Here is a 22,436-nt window from a genome sequence, read left to right on the forward strand (position 1 = left end):
GATTGCCAATTTGAGAAGGTTCAGAAGGGTCAGGTTTGCAAGGTCAACAAAGTTTGTGCAAAGTGAGTCAACATGGCTGCTTGAAAGGGCTGCTTGATAAGCTTTTAACAAGATGATAGAAGGACTTCCAAGTTGTTCAGCGAGGATACCTCCTCCTCTTTTCTTAACGAGGGTAAACTATGAGCAGATTATTAATAGAACTGACAGAGCCAAAGGGAAAAACCCATGGGAAAATAACCACACACACACACACACACCTGCTTTAAAAATATATGAAGAACTGTGCTGGATCAGACCAAGGATTTCAGCCCTCTGTTTCCAACATTGGCCAGCCAGATTCTTCTGGGAAGCATAGAAGCAGGGCATGAAGTTAGCAGCCCTCCTCTATTACTTCTTCTCCAGCAACTGATATTCATTGGTCAATGGAAAAGCAATCTGTTATTATTCTGTCCTCTGTGAATGTGTCTAATCCTTTGAGAACTAGGGAAATTTTAGATTCCCTAAACTTGATCCTTGAGAAGTTATTAGAAAAAGCAGAATAGAAGTTGGGATTTATTTATTTTTTAGATAGAGCAAATAATAAAACAATAAAGTTGTTAAATTCATGAACTTAACATGATGAATTCATGATGAATTACCAGGAGATGATGCTGTTGTTTATTACTAGGAGGCAATGTTGTTTTTTGAAAGAACAAATTATCTAGCACTCTCTCTCTTGGACTATATGGCTCTTCTACACCAACAAGTTTCTAAGTGGGAGTTACTGCTACTGATGGTGCACTGGGTTGGTACCCCAGAGCAACCTGTTGAGGAGGGCTTGGTGTACTTCAAACAATGGTTTCTTTCAGTCTTTTCCTTTTGCTTCATTGCAGTTCCTCCTTTCATGTGGAATTGGCTGTGCTTTGGTGCATGTAGACCCCTGACCCTTCTTGTCTGCTGGAACACCTGCTGGGACAATTGCAACTTATGGAAGATGCTGAGAACTCTGCAGAGGTTACATGGATCCTAACACCACTGTAAGAATGAAGAGAAGAGCCATTATAATGGTTGGGCTGTGGGTGGCCTGCCTCCTTGGTCTGGCAGCTTCTCTGGAAGGTAATGCAATTCTGATTAGTTATGTAGCAAAAAATACCATTGTGTTGTGACTAGTGAAAGGATGACTATCTTTTGTCCATTTGATTGCTTGATAACGGTCACTGATGTGATGGTCAGTGTTTCCAGAGCTAGCTAAAGATGTGTGCTTAATGGTTAGAAGATGTTTCTTTAATGAGCAGTGATAGTTACTGGCTGCTATCTAGGAAGTAATAACTTTACAGCTAGTAACTAGTAACTATAAGTATAGTTATTAGAGATTAGCAAGCTTTCCAAAATCATCTCAAATAGAGTCAAAAGTGAATAGAGTTATCTCCCCTAAATTCAGAAATCCAGTTAATCCAGGCCACTAAGTCCAACAATTTGACTATGTTTGGGTGGATCATAGCAAGAGGGCTTCAGTGGGATACTGCTACGCCAGATTGTTGTGTTCCAGCTGATACCTGGGAGTCATATTTTCGATCATTGTATACAGAAGAATCCGCTCAGGGCTCCCACCCGGATCCCTGTTTGTCGGACCTTCTTGTATGGCCCCCAGTCACTACTACAGAAATTTAAAAAGCTGGTGGCCCAGATGAATCCTGGAAAAGCTCTGGGAGGCAATTATATCCCACAGGAATTGATTAAAAACAACATTGAATGGTAGGTCCCAGTGTTGGCCATGCTCTTCACCTACATGGACAAATCTATGCAGATCCCCAAAGATTGGGGCCTTGCAATTATTATCCCCATATATAAAAAGGGTATAAAATCAGATACTGCCAACTATTGGCAAACAAGGTTCATGCCAGCGTGGTGTAGTGGTTAGAGTGCTGGACTAGGACCGGGAAGACCCAAGTTTAAATCCCCATTCAGCCATGATACTAGCTGGGTGACTCTGGACCAGTCATGTCTCTCTCAGCCTAACCTACTTCACAGGGTTGTTGTGAGGAAAAAACGCAAGTATGTAGTACACTGCTCGGGGCCCCTTGAAGGAAGAGCGGGATATACATGTAATAATAACAACAACAACAAATAGCTGACCCCGCACAGAGCATCTGTGCAGTTGTGTACTGAGCCTGTGACATCCCCCGCAGCTCGCTCTCCCCCCCGCAGCTCGCTCACTCGCTCTCCCCCCTGCAGCTCGCTCGCTCGCTCTCCCCCCCGCAGCTCTCTCTCTCGCTCTCCCCCCCGCAGCTCGCTCGCTCGCTCTCCCCCCCGCAGCTCGCTCTCTCGCTCTCCCCTCCGCAGCTCGCTCGCTCGCTCTCCCCCCCGCAGCTCGCTCGCTCGCTCTCCCCCCCGCAGCTCGCTCGCTCACTCTCCCCCCGCAGCTTGCTCGCTCACTCGCTCTCCCCCTGCAGCTCGCTTTTCCACCCCGCAGCTCGCTTGCTCGCTCGCTCTCCCCCCAGCTCGCTCGCTCACTCTCCCCCCCGCAGCTCGCTCGCTTACTCGCTCTCTCCCCGCAGCTCGCTCACTCGCTCGCTCTCCCCCCCCGCAGCTCGCTCGCTCGCCCCCCCAGCTCTCCCCATTTGGCGGGCCAGGGCCAGGCCATCCCACCACCGCCTCCCACCTTCTCCTCCCAGCTGGTAGGGCTTCGCCTACCGTCCACCCACCTCTTCTGGCTGGAGGGGCTTTGCCTGCCGGCCCTCCACCTCTGCATCCTGGCCGCCAATATTTCTCTCCGCTTCAATGCTGGAACTCTTGCACGCTCTAGAGCATCTGCACGTTAGTACTTGATTGCTCCCCTCACCTCAGAGATCTTCCCACCCTCACCTGGGCTGCACTCCTGCTCCTCCTCCATCCAGTTGCTTCCATCCTCCTCACCCTTCTTGGTTGTGGCTGCAGCATTGCTACTGCCTATTGGCCAAGCTGCAGCCCCCTATCCCCAGAGACCTCCCCACCCTCACCTGAACCCCGCTCCTGCTCCTCCCTCCAGGAGCAGTAGCAGTGGTTGACCGGGCCATTCCTCGCTGCTGCCACCACCATGGCTGCTTGTTCCCCTCAGGCCACTGACAGGCCCAGGCCCATCCCTTGCCTGCCTGCCTCCCTCTCACAATGGCCTCAGTAGCCCCAAACAGCAGCAGTGGTTGCCTGGACCCTTCCTTGGTACCAGTGCCGCCATGGCCACTCATTCCCCTCAGGCTGCTGACAGGCTAAGGCCCTTCCCTTGCCCTTCCTTCTCTCTCTCTTCCCCCTCCCTTCTTTTTCTCTTTCTTTCTCTCTCCTCCACTCGCTCTTCTCCACTCTTTCTTCCCCCTCCCTTCATGTTTTTTCTTCCTCCCTCCCTGAGTTAACAGATTTTGTTCATTTACACAACGGCATCCTCCTTCTCCTGAAGCGGCTCTTTCCTCTCTCATGACCTGTCTTTTTGCAGACCCCTGCCTGCTATCCTCTTATATCAAGAACATCAGCTGCATTCCAACTGACCCTAACCATCACAGGCCCCTCCTCTTTATCTGCATAGGGAATCCCCACTGCCCAGTCACCATGGTGCTTCTGCTCTCACAGGCTCCTTCTCCCTATCTGCATATGGAATCCCCACTGCCCAATGAGGTGCTTCTGCTTACAAACTCTGCATATGGAATGCCCACTGCCCAATCAGGTGCTTCTGCTTGCAAACTCAGCCAGTCACTTCCTTCCTACCACGTTGCCGCGCATGGCCCGTCTACAAGAAATAAGTATATAGATGATGATGATGATGATGATGATGATAATAATTAATACCACCAATAGCAGCCACAGGAGGGATTCTGTGCTGGGGTTGGATAGACCAGTTGCTCTCCCCCGGCTAAATATAAGAGAATCACCACTTTTAAGATATCCAAATTAGCAAAAGTAAACCACTGTCTTTCATAGAGGCTTCCAGCTTCTCCCACCATTTGTCCCTGTGTAAGGAACCATCACTGATTTGAATACGATAAATGCAGTATATAAAGTTCCTCAGGGCTTAGAAATATATTTCTTGTCCAAGTGCTGTAATATTAGACATTGGTCTGCAGTGGACCTACCCAGGGCTATCCTTAGAGAGCACTGGTGGGGTGTGGGGCTTGGGGCAAATCAGCCAGTGTGGGGGCCCCTTCCAGTTAATTCTAATGGGGGTTAAAAGAATGGGACCCAGGGCGGTTGCCCTGCTTGCCATGCCCTAAGGACAGCCCTGGACCTACCCATCCTAAAACCTGCCTGTTCTTCGACCAAGATGTTCTCATGATCCAGCCAATCCCACACCTTCCAACAAAGGTGTCTTGCATAAAGCTTGCCAACTATACTTAACAAGCTAATTGGCCAATAGTTGATAGGATCTGGTTTTATTCCCTTTTTATATATGGGGATAATAACTGTGAGGCCCCATCTTTGGGGATCTGCATAGATTGGACAATATAGGTGAAAAGCATGGCCAACGCTTGGGTTCCTAATTCAGTGTTGTTGTTTTTATCTGTTCTAGGGGGATATACTCAACCTCCAGGAGCTTTTCCAAGCTTCTTCTGCTTTTTAGTTTCTGTAGTAGTGACTAGGGGCCATACAGGGAGGTCCGACAAACAGGGATCTGGGAGAGAGCCCTGAGCAGATTCTTCTGTATAGAATGATGAAAAATATGACTCCCAGGTATCAGCTGGAACACAACAATCTGGCGTAGCAGTATCCCACTGAAGCCCTCTTGCTGTGATCCACCCAAACATAGTCAAATCGTTGGACTTAGTGGCCTGGATTAACTGGATTTCTGAATTTAGGGGAGATAACTCTATTCACTTTGGACTCTATTCAAAATGATAAGAGAGATGATAGAGTTGCAAGAAGTCATACAGCTCCACAACTCAGGAGTTTCTCCTCTAAAACTCTCTTTCAACCTGAATGGAAGCTGACGGGGTTAAAGGGGCCAGTCTCATAGGGAAAAACGTTAGTTTGAGCCAGAAATTGATCTTATTTAACCAGGCTCATGCCTCTAATGAGACTGACCCCAACTCTGTATATACAGAGAGTAGCATTGAGGCCACAACGTGATACTTCAAGGATAGCTTTCAAAAACTTTGACTGGATCACCTCTAGTGGGCGAAAATCCTTATAAACACAGGACTGTAATCCATACAAAAGTTGAGCCACTACCCTACCCTGGAACACTAATTGAGGAAGGAATAAATGACCCTCCATTTGAAAAATAGAATCCGAGGATTGCTGCTACACTTCTTTGGGCAGTCTTTGTGACATGGGCAATCTGGGTCCTCCAGAAGCCTAAAGCCTGGAAGACAACGCCCAGATATTTTATACAGCCTAAACTGTTCTATGTCATGGCTGTTTATCTGACATCTGTGTTTAGTTAGACTCTTAGGTCATGACTTTTGTTTTAGAATAATTGATGGTCAACTTTTCCTCTGAGCAATAGGTGGCAAAAGCCCAGAGGGATCTCCTCAGCCCTTTTGGTGAAAAAGAGAGAATAGCAGTATGGTATGCATATAACATTGAAGTAGCAAAGAACTTGTGCTTTAGTTCAGCTTGATGTGCTGCCATCAGCTGTACTGGAGGGGAGATACCTCCAAATTCCTTATGCAGATCGGATTTGTCCCTGCCAGATGGGAGAGGTTAAAACTGCAGACCATGTGATAGACTGCCAGTTTTATAGAGACATTCATTTTATTTTTATAACCTGAATTATAAAGTATTTTCCAGGCAGGTCAGATAAATTTTATACCTCTCTTCTTCTTTCAGAATCTTTCAGAATGTTTTAAGAACACGGACATTACTCTTAATGTTGCAAAAGTTTGCTCCAGGGGCTGCTCCATTAGGTGTCAGATGGTTAAATCTGTAATCTGAGGAAGTGCTGGTCTCTGAGCATTGATTTATGGTATCCATAATATTGTAAATGGATGTGATGTATGCTATAAGCTGTATTGGTTTTTCTGTAACTCTGCATTTCTCCCTTGTTTCTGTTTGTTTTCTTGTCTTGGACTGTAATAAACTTAATCTGAATCTAAATTTAGAAATACCCCTGTTCCTCATCTGAGCCAATCCAAGGCTTGAAAATATAGCTTTCTGGCAAGATGAGGGAGAAACTCCTCCCTTGCTTAGCTAAAAAACCTTTCTGAAAGGGGTATGTCCTGGAAATTGGTGGTGGAGGAGGGAAGACAATCTCAAGGGGATCCACTGACTATGAATGTCTCCAGTGGGGAGGTAAGTTTTTCCTCTCCCCCAGCCGCCCCAGTTTTCCAGGGCAGAGCTCTTTCAGACAGGCAACTGTGGGGCATCTTTGTGTATGCAGCAGAGATGATAACAAAGTTCAATGTCTTATTGGCACAAGGCTTAGAGACAATCACTGCTCAAGTTTTTTGAAGTGTAGGTTATGAACTCAATAGGATAATTTGAGTTGAAGCATAAAGGGAGAGAGTATGCATGCAGTAGCCTGCAAGAGAAGTCGCTCAAGTGTGTGTACATGTGTGTCAGGTGTGCGTGTGTGTGGTAGCAGCTGAAAATATAAGAAAAGTGTATAAGCTTGGCAATTTCCCTGGTGACATTTCTGAACGAAAAATTATAGTAAGACGATAAATAATAATTAGATATATTATTATTGCTATGATAAAGGATTATGGTAGGTAGGGCTGTTTTTCTTATGAATATAGTGCCATCAGTGTACTCTATGTGTCAATTAATGAAGGAACCTAACAAACGTGGTGTGTCCCTGCCCCAAGAAATGTATAGAGCCCGTTCTCCTGACACGAAGCTACCTGGGTAATCCAAGCAGTTTGTGTTGCCTGGGAACACTGGGAGGCCTCCGGACCCAGCTGCTCCAGAACTGGGTAGCCCAGATCTGCTACCTGGGTGAAAGGTGAGGTAGGAGGAAAACCAAGTCTGTCTTACCTCACTTTCTGGTCGTCTGTGCTGCCACCACTTGCAAAGCTGTTGCTGGGCAGCCAGTGGCCATTTTGAAAACACATAGTGCTGAGGGCAGCAGCTTCGCTACTCATTCAGTGCACTGTGGGATGCCAGATGACCCAGTGCGAGTTCTGTGGAATCCCATTGAGAAGCTTGCCACCATGATGGTTGTGTGGGCACATGAGCATCAGAGCCCAAAGGAGAGCTGGTCTTGTGGTAGCAAGCATGAATTGTCCCCTTAGCTAAGCAGGGTCCACCCTGGTTGCATACAAATGGGAGACTAGAAGTGTCTCCACTGTAAGATATTCCCCTCAGGAGATGGAGCTGCTCTGGGAAGAGCAGAAGGTTTCCCTCCCTGACTTCTCCAAAATAGGGCTGAGAGAGATTCCTGCCTGCAACCTTGGAGAAGCTGCTGCCAGTCTGTGTGAAGACAATACTGAGCTAGATAGACCAATGGTCTGACTCAGTATATGGCAGCGTCCTGTGTTCCTATGTTCATCTGAGGGAAGGCAGGTAGGATCCTGCCTTCCCCCAGCCCACCCCATTTTGGTTGTGAGGACAACCTTATAGTCTCGTCTGTGTGGGAGAGGATATCCTGCCTCTGACACCGAAGATGCTATTTAGACATTGTAGCTAAATAGGAGGGGAGAAGCAACAATAACTAGATATAGATGTGGGCAAACACACCAATCTGTTGGACTTTATCTTAGTTGGGGATGACGACTAAAGGGTTTAGTGAAAAGGCTCACAGAAAAGGTGGGCTCCATGAAGGTGTCCTTGGTAGGAGTTTCAGGCATAAGAGGCAGCAAAGGAGAGAGAGCAGAGTGTTTAAAGAGAACAGGAGCCCTTTGGACCGTGGAAGGTTTAGAAACAGAGTGATTCCATTATGTTTGATAGAAGCTGGTTTCTAAAATAAAATGCTTTTGGGAGGGATTTTAAAAGTCTGTCACACTTTTGTCTGAGAAGACCAGGCTTACCTTTGGGTTGCTATTGTGGTATCTAATTCCTGATATTAGCATGAAAGGAAATTGCTGTATTACTGCTTTACAGGGGGCTTGATTATGTTGAATCACCAGGATAGGGAGTAGAATAAAGCTGATGGGGATGGAACGATGGCGGGGAAGGGGAGAAGAGGAATAAACCCAGGAAAGAGAGCTGGAGATGGAAGAGCAAAGGTGTCATGAGCAGTCCTGTTGCTGGGCCAAGCAAACTCCCTGCAGCCACATGTGCTCACTGACCTGAACTGTTCCATGATGAATGCTCATCTTTTTCTCACACATGACAGCCTCTGGAAAAGGCAGGTTGGAAACCAGGCATAAAATGGGGGGAAATAATCAAGGAAGGAGGCAAGGAGAAAATTGGAAGGAGGCAAGGAGAGAATCTATGATGAGTGAAAATGAGATCTGTGGTTGTGAGGGACAAAGGGAGAGGCAAAAGGGAGGAGGATCAACAAGGAGGATGGAAAGTGGTTGACTGGAAGAAAATGAAGAGATATTTTGTGATGGAAGAACTTCTTAACAGAGAAAAGACTAAGGACTGGCAAAGTGGTTCAGCTCAGGTACAAGAGGTATCTCAGTACCAATCCAAGAGTACACATATGGTGCCATCAGTTGTAGAAACACAACATGGTGTGTCTGGATTTAGGTTGCTACAATTCCCTGCCAATAATATGAAGCAGCATTGAGGAAAGGATCTGGCCCCTGCTTCTGCATTTATGGCAGGGAAACTCAATTTCTGCCATTTGCCACAACCCAAATGGGTGTCTTGCTATTTCAACTTTCATATTTTTATAATTTGAGTTAAATAGCAGGGGTGTAATGGAGGGGGGACGTGCAGGGATGGAGTGCCGGTACTTCTCAGCTTCTCTGGCTGTTGGGGTGGGCATGGCCTTGGGGCCTGTCGTGAAGAGCGTCCTCTGCACAACTGAATTGGCAACTACATCACTCTTAATGGTGTGAGCTGGCCCTTAGTGGGTCATCAGTTGGTCCTTTGCTATCCTTAACAGAGTGCAGTGGGGTGGACTAGAGGGCCCACTGTGACTTATAGCGTACAGCGGAGCATGAATTTTTAAAAAAGTTCTTGAACAGTAGCAACATTAGATAGAATCACTCATTTTAATCTCTGATAGTTGAAGCTGGCAAGGAAACCTCCCCTTCCCCACTTAACACTATGTATATTTATTTCTATCTCTTTCTGGCTATATAGCCATATTTCCAAATTTTAACTCCATTAAAAATGGTAAAAATGACTTTCAGTAGTTGACTGAAGAAAAAACAACAACCCCAAAACAACTGAACACTTTAAAAAATCCTAACCAGCAGCATTCCTGAAATATTAACTTTCTTGTCCTGTTCAGAATCGCACATGGCTAGAAAGAGCAGGTTTCTGCTGTCTTTCTCTGCCCTCATCACTAACGTGCTGGTGCCCTTTCGTTGAATCAATTGTAGTTCCATGCTAAACCCTTCCTAGCTTGTGCACCATGCCATCTGTTGCAGGGCACAGGGCTTGCATTTGCCCACTTCACTCCACAACCCTTAGTTCCGTCTCTGGTTTGGAACTGGCACCACAACAGGGGCCTAGGGGCTGGCAGAAGGCTGTCTGTTACATTTATATCTCACCTTTTCTTCAAGAACTTCAGGGCAGTGTACATGACAGGTATCCCATTTTATCCTCACAACAGCCCTGTGAGGTGGACTGAGAAAAAGCGAGTCGCCCAAAGATGCCCAGAAACTTCACCGCTGAGAGAGGCTTTGAAACCAGTCCAAATGTAACACTCTGCCCTCTACGTCACATTGACTCTTCTAAGACTTCTACTTTACATTGCTCAGACCATGCAGAATTCATTATTATTAGATATTGGGAACAGATGTTTGCACAGGTTTATTGTTGCAGCAGTTGAAATATGTTGGGTATATTGTAATGTACTGTGGGATTTTGTGACGGCGGCTGTAAAGCCTCTGGCAGTGATTGGCAGGGCTGCCTTAATGCCAGAGATAGGTGAGGCTCGCAGAAGAGTCTCCATCTGCCATTGGCTGACCTGACGTGACTCTAAGGGTCCCTGACTGCCATTGGATAGGAGCCATTACCCAAGGAGTCTGCCCTGGTTATTGATATTTCATCAACAATGGGAGTCTGAGCTACATAGCAGTGGTGGCAGGAACATGAGAAAGACCTTTGTCCCTACTAACTAGACAATAGAGGCACATAGTGGTTTCTGGTTTTCTTCTATTTACCAGGGAGGAGAGGAATTACCCCGGTTCATCCCAGTGGTTGTTTGCTGGTGTCATTTCCCCCCTTAGATTATGAACACCTTTGGGACAGGGAACCATTTTTGTTTCACATTCCTTTACTGTGTAAACCATTTTTGATAACTTTTGTTGTTGTTGAAAAGTAGACTATATAAGTAGTAGTAGTAGTAGTAGTAGTAGTAGTAGTAGTAGTAAATAATGTATCTCAGTAATGCCCATATATCTTCCTTTTACATGTAGTTTAAGCCTTATTCTTTAAAGAAATGACAACTTTTTCTTATTGATAGTCTTTACTCACTAAAGAATAATTTTTAAAGTTAATTGAACAGATCAGATGAAAACCATTATTCAGATCCACTTCTTGATGAAATATGTAAAATGAAATTCAGGGTGGGTGAGAGGGGAGCTAATGCCTTTTATGTATTACATTTTTCTAATGAACAATTTGTGGCAGACACATAAATCAGGTATATCAAATTTTTAGGCACCAGAACAGTGTAAAATATTGGGATCTAGAAAAAAAAAGAAACAAACAGGTGGAGGCATGAAATGCATAAATGTCTGGTATTTTTTTTTTTTTTGCAGCCTTACATTGTAACATACCAACCCTTGTGTACACATTTTAATTTTCAAGGGCAGCATCCAGACTAATTGGTCATCATGACTAAGAACTATTGCAATCAATGAGACAAGTAAACCATGGATAACTAAAGTCCCATTAATTTCAATGGAAATTAGTCATAACTAACTTAATCTGGGTGCTGCCCAAAGTTATAACTTTTAGAAAGAGAACTGTGTTTTATTTATAATTTCTATATACTCTTCTGTATCACAGCTAGGTTTTGAGGTGTCCCCCCGCCCCATTTAATTTTTATTTCATTACTTCCCCTGCCCCTTCACCACTGCTTGTCTTCTCTCTGTTTATCATTTTCCATCCATTTTTTCCAGTCTTTGATCTAGAGAGGCCAAATAGTGCATGAAAATTGGTATCCATATGCAGATTATGGATACATATTGGGGGAGAGGTGGAGGACCCCCTTTGGTGGGGTTGGGGGAGAGGAGAGATTAGGAAAGATACCCACTCATCCTCTGTTGTTTCCCACTCTCCTGGTTGGGAATAACATATTACCAGCTAAGCCAAGTACAGCCCACAACTGGGTCTTGTGATCCGTTGGGTGCCTGCCCCTCTAGTGGTCGGAGGCAGAAAGCAGAAACAAAAGCTTTGTGGAGCCACTGTTGTGCCAGATACATACCTGGCAGGCTCTAGTGATGTGCCCGGACTGTTCCGGAGGCCATTCTACAGGCCTCCGACCAGTCCAGACATGGGCGGTTCGGATTGGGGTGGATTGGGGTGGGGGTGGGTTTACTTTACCCTTTAAGGGCGGGGGTGGGTTTACTTACCCCTCCTGCCGCTTTCCCCTGTCCGGCGTCCATATTTTCTTTCGTAATTGGGGCAGCAGGATACCTCCCTGCTGCCCCTTCTCCTGGTGCTTGGCTGCACTGCAGTGCAAAAGGCTTTTAGAAGCCTTTTGTGTCTGTGCGCGCGTGCACACAATTTCTTCAGTAATCGCTTAGTGCAAAAGGCTTCCCCTGCTGCAGTCAGTGCAAAAGGCTTTTAGAAGCCTTTTGCACCCACCCATACTTTCTTCAGTAATCGGGGCGGCAGGATACCTCCCTGCTGCCCCTTCTCCTGCTTCGCTGCAAAAGGCAGGGGCTCCTCCAACACCCCCACTCCCGGCCTCCCGAAGATCAACCTTGGCCACCTGTGGCCCAGATTGGGCCTCCGCCCATGTGTAGAGGCCATTTAACTGACTTTCACATATGTATGGAGGCCATTTTCATGACCTCTGTGCATGTGTGGAAGCTATTTGTATGGCCAATTTGCCTGGTGATGCAAATGGCCTCCTGAGGGCATGAAAATGGCCTCTGGGCATGTGTGGAGGCCCAAACTGCGGCGCTGCTGGCCTGTGCTGATCTTCGGGAGGCCAGCAGGGGTTTTTGAGGAGCCCCTGCTGCTGCCATCTCTGCCACTGCTACCGCCTGGAAATATAAGGTATCATCTACCTTTTCTTTCACCCCTCCCCGCACATCCTTTGGCTAAGGATTGCCCCTTTACTTGTAAAGGGGAACCCTCACCGGTTTTCCCTTTACAAGTATATACTCGAATCGGTTCTGAGCAGTTCTTTTAGAACCGGGGCTGGTCCAAATCAAACTTGGAGTTGCTGAACAAGGACGGTTCAATTCGAACTGTGGTTAATATCAAGCCGGGATGCACATTCCTAATGGATACATGTCCATCTGCGGCCTGTATTGGTCAAACAAAGCTTAAGGAAATGCATGGCATGTGGTTATATATATATCCTGCCATATTATATCAAATGTCTACCCCACCCCCTTCTCACAAAATACAATACCATTGAGTGATCATGTCTTCTACCTTAGATGCTCTGTAAGAGACATCAGAGTGGCCATCCTCAAGAAAGGTAATACTTGTAGGCACATTGAGCAGGCAGTGGTAGAACAGGAATTTGTAAAATGTGATTGGACCAGGGCCTAATAAAGGAATGATGGAGTTCTCCCATTATAAAGACAGAGGATGAAGACAGGCAGGCAGACTTTCTAAAGTGCAGCTTAGAACACATTCTCTCCCTGGAACCAAATGTCTTGGAATGAAATGAATGTGTATTCAAGCCACTTCCATCACACTTAGAATGATTGACTGTCTTCTCCCTAAGTGAACTATTGGCCATATACATCCTCCTGAGTATATTGTTATGTTCTTGTAACATTCTACTTTTCGCACCAAGGATCATTTCCTAAGATCTCCTGCTCCACCCCAATTATGTGCATATTGCTGAAGGCTCTGTTCACCTTGTTCTCCCATGTAGTTGAACACAAAATTTCTATTTTCTGCTAACCTTTTGTGCCTGAAGACGTAGGTTGTAACATGCTCCAGTTTATGTTGTATTAAAAATTAGTTTGAAAAGTGGCTACTGGAACCATACCTTAAATACATGTAGCCTATGGTTATCCAAATGTCTTTTAAAATGCTGACATAACTACACACTTGCCTCGTATGTGTTCGCTGGCTGTGCTGATTAGGCTTCTTCGGTACATTTGTTTTCCTCTTTTAAAAATTGAAATTATGTAATCTGACCCCTCTCTTTAGCTTGATTTCATTTTGAGCCCTGATGATGGAGGACCTATACTACTTCCCAGATATATGCTGTGCAGATATTGCACCAAAATACACAGTCAGGTCATGCAGTAGTGTAAGTGCAGGGATTTCTGTAGACAGGATGATGACCTTGCCTATTCTCAGTGCGTTGGATCCACCGAATCAAGGCATTTGGCTAAGTTCCCGCTATATTTGGATGACTGAGTAACAAACACACATCATTTGATTTGAAGCAGTTGCCAGATAAGGCAGATCAATATAGCAGTGCTTAATACAGCCATGGTACGGGTTGCTGAGGTTAATGCCACTATGGTGATGTAAAGGAGAAGGGGATCCATATATAGATAAAAACCAAGTTCCTAGGGTTATATCACACCAACAAATGATACTTAGGGCATGGTCCAAGGGCACATGATACAGCCATTTTGGTGAAGCTAAACAGTCTGAGGCCTGGTCTGTGTTCAGGTAGAAAACTGTCTGGGAATCCTGTAAGAAATGCCTTGAATATCACCATGGGAAAAGGCGAAATAGGAATAGGAATGAAAATAAAAATAGAAGCTATTCACATGAGCAGAAAACAGGGTGACCCCATGCATACAACCTTAACCCTATTTCAAGCCTCACAGCAAACACACGTGCATTTGGTGAAGCCTCGGCAGTGAATACGAGAGACTGACGATCAACTTTCACAAGGTTATCTTCAAGCAGTCAGCCACAGCTTGCAATGTCGGTCTTCCAGTGCCCTGAGTGGCTAGGGGGGATCACATGACCCAAGGAGACCACTCAGAGGGCTCCAAGCTGCAGTCCTGCTTTGTAGCTCTCTGATTGGTAGCCTCAGTTAACCCTTTCTTGGCAATTGCAACACTGTCGAAGGAACTGAACTCCATCCTGATGCCCAAAAGGAGAGAGAAGTGAGCAGCTGCAGCTGCCAACCAGCCCCAAAGGAAGAGTCACACACACCCCCAATGCACTCCCCAGATCCAGGAGGGACATAGCAGATGCCCCCTGGAGCAATTGCTAGATGCCGATGAGAGCAATTGCAAGATGCCCCCATAAGTAGCCCAGGCACAAGGCACACTCCGTACACCGCAGCATGGTTTGGGAAGGCAGAAGGAGGAACCTTCCCCTCGCCCGCTCACCCTCCCCGCAGCTGTGGCTGTGGCCTCCTTGGCACCCCCCACCCCACTGTATAGTGTGTGTAGAAGGTAAAAGAGAGACACCCCCTACTGCCGCTGTAGCCAAGTGGAGACTCTGCCTCCCATCAATCCGTCACTGCCACCCCTTGCTAGCATCTCTGGGCGTAGGAGGGTGGGCATGTGGGGGAGGGTGTCCCCATCACCCACCTGCCCTGATGTTGCCACTTACCACTCTTGCAGTGCCAGCAGGGTGGGAGAGTGAGTGGCAAAGTGTCGACCACACCTGCCCACCCTCATTGGCCCTGCTACCCTCTGCATCTTGATGATGGTGCAAGGGTGGGCGGGTGGGTGCATGTCACACCCAGGCCAGGACTGCTCCCACCGTGAGGTCCTCCACCGCTGCTGTGAGCCCCCTGCTGCCACCGCGAGGCCCCCCCCCCACTGCCATTGCCGCCATGAGGCCGAACCAGTGACCCTTGCACAGACAGTCATTCCAGTGGTCGCTCCCACTGCACCCGCCGCCACCACAGGGGCCTGCCCCAACCCCACCTCTAGAAGATTTCTAACAATCAGTAATTTGGCCTCGTGAAGGCAGGCAGCAAGCAACCCCGCAGCAGCCGTTCAATGCCTCCCCCACACCTTGGGGGCCATGGGCAAGGGCCCCATTGTCCGGGGCTAAGAGCACCTCCGGGTGGGCGGGTGGTGCTGAACATCTGCCCACTCACCCCGTCCACTGGCCTTGTGCTACGGGCCCCGCATTTTCGAGGGCCCAGCACTCTCCCCGTATGGAGCACATCCTTCCATCCCCTCGCAGGGTGCGAAGGGCTCCCTCTTGTGCAGCTGTGAGGTGGGGGGGGGAGTGTGCCCAGGAAGGAGAGCCCCATCCTCCAGTGGCCAGGGGTGCCACAGAACAGCCCTGGTCAGCACCGCGGTTCTGTTGCCACCGCCGTGGTCTACCGGCCCAGCCTGGAAGTGAGCGCAACAGCGGGTCGAACCGCTGGGAGCCTCTGGAGGTGGGATGCGCAGCGGGGCCCATTGCGCTTCGGGAAGGGGCTCACCTGCCTGCAAGAAGGTCGGCCGGCTGGCCCACCCGCTCCCTGCCTGTTGGAGACCTTGTCAGACCCACCTGGAGCAGCTGCCGTCTGCTCGGGAAGGAGGAGAGCGATGGCAAAACTCCTGCTGCTCCCTGCCCTTCCTTTCCCTGGATTCTGAGCGGGGCACGGGCTTGATTCATGGGCTGCTCTTTCAGCACCTTTGCTGAGCGCATCTCTAGCCCGATTCCTTTTGAACTGGCTCTCAACAGCAGCAGCTACAGCAGCAGCACTCCCTCCCCCCACCACTGGCACCAGGAAGGGGAGAGCAGCAGCCACATCACCTGTGCCGTTTCCATCTGGAAAGGGCAAGGGTGCTGTTCCCATGAGACTTGCTGGGTGACTCTGGGCCAGTCACTTCACTCTCAGCCTGACCTACTTCACAGGGTTGTTGTGAGGAGGAACTTGAGTATGTAGTACACTGCTCTGGGCTCCTTGGAGGAAGAGCGGGATATTCTATATTATTAATTCTTCTAGATGGGCCATGAGCCTTGCGGGGTGGCTGGAAAGCAGTTTGAAAGCTGGATCGGGGGCGCTGTGAAGCAGCAGGGGGCTTGGAGGCTGGGGGCAGCTTTGGGAGCTGGACAGTTGGCTCTAAGGGCTGCGGGCAGCAGACGGTTGGCTGAGCTGCGCCATGAAGCGGCAAGGAGCAGGGAGCTCGGAGGCTGTCAGGCGAGCAGGCGACAGTCCCTGGCACTGCCAGGGGGAAGCAAGGACTGCGAGGTAGAAAGATGGAGGACAGAGAGCATGAGCATGAGCCTTGTGGGGGAGGGAGACTGTGGGGGGCGAGCGGGGGTGGTGAGAGCATTGCGGGGGTGGCAAGAGCGAGCGAGAGCATTGCAGGGGGCGGGGAAAGCAAGCGAGAGTTGCGGGGGTGGTGAGCAAGAGCGTTGCGGGGCGGCGAGAGCATTGCGGGGGCAGCGAGAGTGAGCGAGAGTGTTGCGGGGCAGCGGGAGCGTTGTAGGGTGGTGAGAGCGAGCAAGAGCATTGCAGGGGGTGGCAAGAGCGAGCGAGAGTGTTGGAGGGGGCGGCGAGAGCAAGCGAGAGCGTTGCGGTGGCGGCAAGAGCGTTGCGGGGGTGTGATGCCACAGGTGAGCTCCCTGTCTGGCATCCCCAGGTCAGGCTGAGTGGGAATCCTGCCTGAGAGCCTCAGGAAGCCACTGCTAGTCTGTGTAGAGTAGACAGTACTAAGCTGGATGGACTAATGGTCTGACTCGGTGGAAGGCAGCTTCCTATGTTCATATTTTCCCTTGGGCTCATTTGCAAGGTGCCTGCCACTTTAAGGAAGCTCAGTGCTGTTTGCTGGACAGGCTTTCCCCGAGCAAACTTCTGCTTGCTTTGCAGCCCACTCTGGTATCCAGGCTCTATGGTATCCCCGGGGAGGGAGCCTCAAGCAGTGTCCCACAGCGTCCCGTGGCTCCACACGAGCAGTGGGAGAGGGTAGGCAACCTCCCCTGCTTGCTGAACCTGGTTTTAGAGGAGGGGCTGGGAACTGGGTGACCCTCTTTTGACAGAGCCCTGTTTGAGAGCTTGCCGAGGTTTCACACGGGAGTGCTAACCCTGCCTTCAGACCTCAAGCCCTGTTTTTGCTTGTCGTGAGAATAGCTTCATAAACATATAAGTAGTTGGGCTATGCAGAGAGGGGTTGGTTCAGTCCTCAGTGGCTCCTATTGAAATTGGGTTAGTTAGTGGACTGCGGCCTGGAAGGCAGCTGAGAGGGGGCACAACATGCTTCTTATTTCAGACAGTGAGACTACCAGAGGTGCGGACATATTAATCATCCGCCCCCCCCCCCCCAGCATGGTCTCCCAGATGGATCCTTTTACTTCTTTTCCATATGGCTGCCAGCCAATTATGCCTCTGGAGAAATCTGAAGCACAGCACTTATGAGCAAAATTTCAGAGGAGTGGGGGAGCTGCACACCACCAGTTGCCGTGAATGAGATGTTCTCCATAAATAGGGACCTCACAGGAGAGACAATGAAGCTATTCCCATATCAGTAGAAAGCGGGCTAAGCTAGAATAGAAAGCTATTCTACAATCAGTAGAAAGCAGGCTAAGCTCGCTTTCTACTGATCGTGGGAACCACCGGGCTCTCATCCTGGTTCCTGGAGAGACCCCTGAGCCTGGGAGGCTGTTTGCAGCCTCCCAGTCGGGGGTCTACTCGTGTGTCGCTGCGCGCTGCGGCAACACACGAGCAAAAAGATGAGGTTAATGGAGCGCTCGCTCCGTTAACCTCATCTAAGTGGAGGGTCAATTAGGTGGGCTAGCTTCCTTGGGAGCTCCGGGCTCGCCTGCGAGCCCGGTGGTTCCCACGATCCCTGGAAAGTGGGCTAAGCAAACTTAGCCCGCTTTTCAGTGGTTGTGAGTAAGGGTGTGCATGGAACCATCTGGCCTGGTTCGGTTCGAGGCTGGAGTGGCCTCAAACGGAACCGGGCCAGTTTGGTCCAGCCCCCCATCGAACCCCCCCGGTCCGTTCCAGTCTCGGACCGGTCCACGAATTTTTTGGTTTTTTGTTTTTAAAAAAAATTTAAGTAGGTTTTAAGTACCTTTAGCCCCTTCGGGGGGCTTGCTGAAGCCGTGGGGTGTGTGTGTCCTCACAGGTTCCCTCTACCCCCGCCAGCCTTCCTCATTACCACTGCGGCCCGCCGTTTTCAGGCAGTTTTCTGCCAGTTTTTTCAATACCCCTCAGAGGGCATTGGCGCATGCACGGTGGCCACCAAAATGGTGGTCGCGCGCTTGTACAGAGGCCTGAAAGGGCCGAAAATGCTCAGTTACCTGGCCATGGCGGGCCGCAGCGGTGATGAGGAAGGCCGGCAGGGGGAGAGGGAACCCGCATGTACCCCCCACACACACACGGCTTCAGCAAGCCCCCCGAAGGGGCTAAAGGTACTTAAAACCTACTTTAATTTAAAAAAACAAAAAAACCCCAAAAAGTTTGTGGACTGGTCGGACCAGACCTGGCAGTCCGGTTCTGGTCTGACAGAACCAGGGGGTGGTTTGGTTTGACCCCAGACCGGACCGCTGGACCGGTCCGCACATCACTAGTCGTGAGAATGGCTTCATTGTTTGCCAAACCTCTGTTCTTGCTTTGCCATTGACTGAAATAAGAGCCTCCCCATCTCTGGCAACTTTTAAAAAGGCACTGAAGACACGTTTATTTACCCGGGCTTTTAATTAGATTTATAGTTTTAAAATTTTTATACTGGGTTTTAAATGTTTTAAATTGTTTTTTTTAAAAAATGTTTTAAATGGTTTTAATTGTTAATTGATTTGATGTTTTAAATGATTTTCATTGTAAACCACCCAGAGAAGCAAGTTTTTGGTGGTATAGAAATATTTTAAATAAATAAATGAATGAATGAATAAAGCATGAGGTTTCTTGGAAGACCAGCATACATGGCTGACAGGGAGGCTCTTCACACAAGCAGTGTGGAGAGCCTGCAGGGCTTGTGCAGAGGGAGTGGGCTTGTCCTGTTCTCCCTGCACATGAGCATTTTGCCCTCCCTGTATGGCCGGATCAGCCACCCACACAATTACCAGCTCCATCACAGAGCCGGTAGGGGCGGTGGGGATCAGGAGCCAGTTAGGGTTCAATCGATCAAGTGTGTGGGGCATTCTGTGGAGACCCCTGATACTAGGAGGCTTGTTGTAGCCTCGTGAGCCTCCTCGCCGGGGGGGGTGGCTCCTCGTGAGGTGCAGCAGCGTAGCACAATCGAGAAAACGAGGTTAGTGGGGCGTTCACTCTGCTAACCTCATTTTAGGGGAGGGCTACTTTGGCAGGCTAGCCGCCGTTGAACCACCGGGCTTACCCACGAGCCCAGTGGTTCTCATGATGGGGGAAAACCCAGCTGGGCTCCCTTAGCCTGGTTTTCCCTCATCATGAGAAAAGCCACAGGGTGTGCTTGCCTTAGTGCATCGTAAGTCAGTACGGTGTAGAAGTTAAAGTGTGAGACTAGGGAGGTCATTCACACAATCAAAAACTACCTGGGTTTGGGATCTGTGTTTTACCTGGGTTTGGGAGGGGAGGGGGTCTACTGGGACCCCCTCTCAGTTGGGGGTCTACTCATGTGTTGCTGCATGCTGCGGCAACACACGAGCAAAAAGATGAGGTTGACGGAGCGCTTGCTCCGTTAAGCTCGTCTAAGGGGAAGGGTAATTAGGTGGGATCACACAGCTCCGAGACCCAGGTAGAACACAGTTTTTGATTGTGTGAATGACCTCTAGGATTTGGAAGACCTGGGTTCAAATCCCCACTCAGCCATGAAACTCTCTGAGCACCTTGGTCTAGTCACTCTGTCTGAAAGAACCAGTTGCTCTCTTACAGAGTTGTGAGGATAAAATATAGGGGGAATCATAGATAAAAGAAAACAAAGAACCCTAAAAATATTAAAATGCCCAACTCAGTCTGATGGGCATAGGAGTGGAACTAATAGCAAAAAATGTCATCAAATCAAGTGCAAAATGGTCTCTCCCTTGGTTTTGGCTTCTCACCATGAGGCAGGCAATGCTGTAAGTTATTCAAGCCTGAGGTACCACACAGAGATCTTTCCTCCGCACACGTACCTCACTAATCTAAATGGTTGGGCATTTTGTTTACCTTCTGTAGCTCAGTCCTCTCTAACAGGAATAGCGTGTTTGAGGGCCATGTTCCTTTGTAGCAGCTGTGTATTCTCATCCTTTCCCCTCCTGTGATATGCTTTGGCTGTTTAAATATTCCCCATCGGAAGGAGAGCCCTGTCAGCTGCAGGCCGTGTGTATTTGCTAGTCCGTGAAATATTCATGCTCTTGGAAAAAAATTACCTGGGTCACCGGAGAGAAACCATCTGGGGAGTATCCTGCTTGCCAGCAGCACAGAGCACAGGCCGCCAAAGAGAGTTTTTCTATTTTCCTTTCCTTTTCCACTTTCCTTCTCTCCCTCTTTCTCTCAGAAATCTTGCCCCCCCCCAAAAAAAACCCAAAAAACTTTGCGTGGTTGCATTGGTTGGTTGGTCAAAAGTATCTTTCACTTTTGAAAGAGAAAACTTACTTTGTTGCCTGGATAGTAAACTTGTGGATTGTTTTGTTTAAAATAACCTGGGCACCAAAATGCCATGGTGTAGCCTTTAGGCCAGATCACGCTATTTAGCACAGAAAAGATGCATTGGTTTAGAGATGAATTGCTGCCTACTGGGTTGCCCAGGGTTCTGTTACGCTCAAAAAGACACAGCACTCTAAAAGCAGGCCTAAATAAGAGCTCCTCTTGCTCTTGGTTCAGCACTGTAGCACTAAATTGGACATGTGTTGGTAACCAGCATTGGGCCTCCATTTTGGAGCTTTGGGCCTCCACATAGCCTACACCCGTTCCCTCTCTAGACTACTTCACACACAAGAAATCATTTGCAAAGCTAACAAACTCACAGTTTCTTGATTATAATGGAGTTGTCTCCTGCCTAATTGTGGGTGCTCACCTGAAACTAAAAAGTGCGGATGCAACAAACACATCAAAAGACAATTCATATAGTGCCTTTTGAATGTTATATACAACATTCAAGATATCATATACAACAGTCTTGCAAGCAGTGTTCTTTCTAAAAGTTTTTACATGTGTGTGTTATGAATTTTGTTCTGGGAGGCAGTATCAAGGCATGCGTGTGCACATGCATTCAGAGTGGGACCTTCCTAATTCAACCTGTGTGGGATCTAAAATTCACAGAGTGGACATAAAAAACATGTGAGCACGCACATGCCTTAGAGGGAACACTGCTTGCAAGGTTGTATCACTATCCCTAAATTGTCGATGTGAATGGAGGTTGAGAGTAGCTTGTCTACGGCAGTCTATAACAGGAGCATGATTAGGGATGAGCAGAACGTTTTGAGCTCAAAAGGTTCTGACTTGAAATGGGCCACTTGGAATGTTTCGAGCTAGAAATAGAACGCCCTTCAAATGAAGGGCCTGTTTCGAGATCCGAACAGAATGACCCATGTTTGGTTTTTTTGGTGTTCCAAGCTTCATTTTGAAGGGTTGTTTTCCCCTTGCTTACTAGTTTTGGCACTGGCTTCTGATTGCTTTGCAATCTCCTTGCTTCTTGGTTGGCTTGTTAACATACAGATCAAGTTCAAATCGGCTCTCTTCAGTTACAACCTGAAGCAGAAGAAGACCAAAATAATCTAAGTAGTAATTGGCACCCTAGGTGCAATTCCAAAACACCTTGAAGAGCACCTCAACACCATAGGGGCCACAGAAATCACCATCAGCCAATTACAAAAAGCAACTTTACTGGGAACAGCCTATACTCTGCAACAATATCTATAATAATAACAGCAACAATACTGATAATAAAATTCAGCCATCCCAGTTTTTTCAGAAGGACTCGATGTCTGGATAAAACAAACCAGTCAATAACACCTATCTGTGTAAACAACATTATTATTATTATTATTTGTGCTGTCCCGAGTAGTGCGGCCTTCTGTAGCAGATGTGTTGTAATTTTATCGATGCTCAAGGTGTCAAGATGGTGTTCAAGTTCTTTTGGTACTGAAGCAAGAGCACCAACAACTATTGGCACCACTACTATTTTCTTTTTCCAGAGCAGCTCAATTTCAATCTGAAGATCCTTGTATTTGGTTATTTTCTCCAGTTGTTTTTCACCAACTCATCTATCCCCTGGGATTGCAATATCAATTATCAGAACCTGATTCTTTTTGATGACTGTTAGATCTGGCATATTGTGCGTTAAATGCCTATCAATTTGTATTCTAAAATCCCAAAGGATTTTTGCCTCTTCATTTTCTGTGACCTTCTCAATTGGATGATTCCACCAATTCTTGTTTGCTGGCAATTTGTAATTCTTACAAAGGTTCCAGTGGAT

At 47.9% G+C, this 22,436-nt stretch overlaps 1 protein-coding gene across 3 annotated transcripts in view; it reads left to right on the forward strand.

The window, feature by feature from the left end:
- The first annotated feature begins 956 nt into the window (after positions 1–956).
- The window catches only part of LOC128343208 (ephrin type-B receptor 5), a 144,272-nt gene continuing 122,792 nt past the window's right edge, over positions 957–22,436 (forward strand). For all 3 annotated transcript variants that reach the window (XM_053291857.1, XM_053291859.1, XM_053291858.1), the window contains exon 1: positions 957–1,095. In XM_053291857.1, the coding sequence (XP_053147832.1) occupies positions 999–1,095 (97 nt within the window). In that variant the 5' untranslated portion in view covers positions 957–998. The remainder of the gene's footprint in view (positions 1,096–22,436) is intronic.

The sequence above is a fragment of the Hemicordylus capensis genome, chromosome 2 (assembly GCF_027244095.1).
Source record: "Hemicordylus capensis ecotype Gifberg chromosome 2, rHemCap1.1.pri, whole genome shotgun sequence".
Lineage (NCBI taxonomy): Eukaryota > Metazoa > Chordata > Lepidosauria > Squamata > Cordylidae > Hemicordylus > Hemicordylus capensis.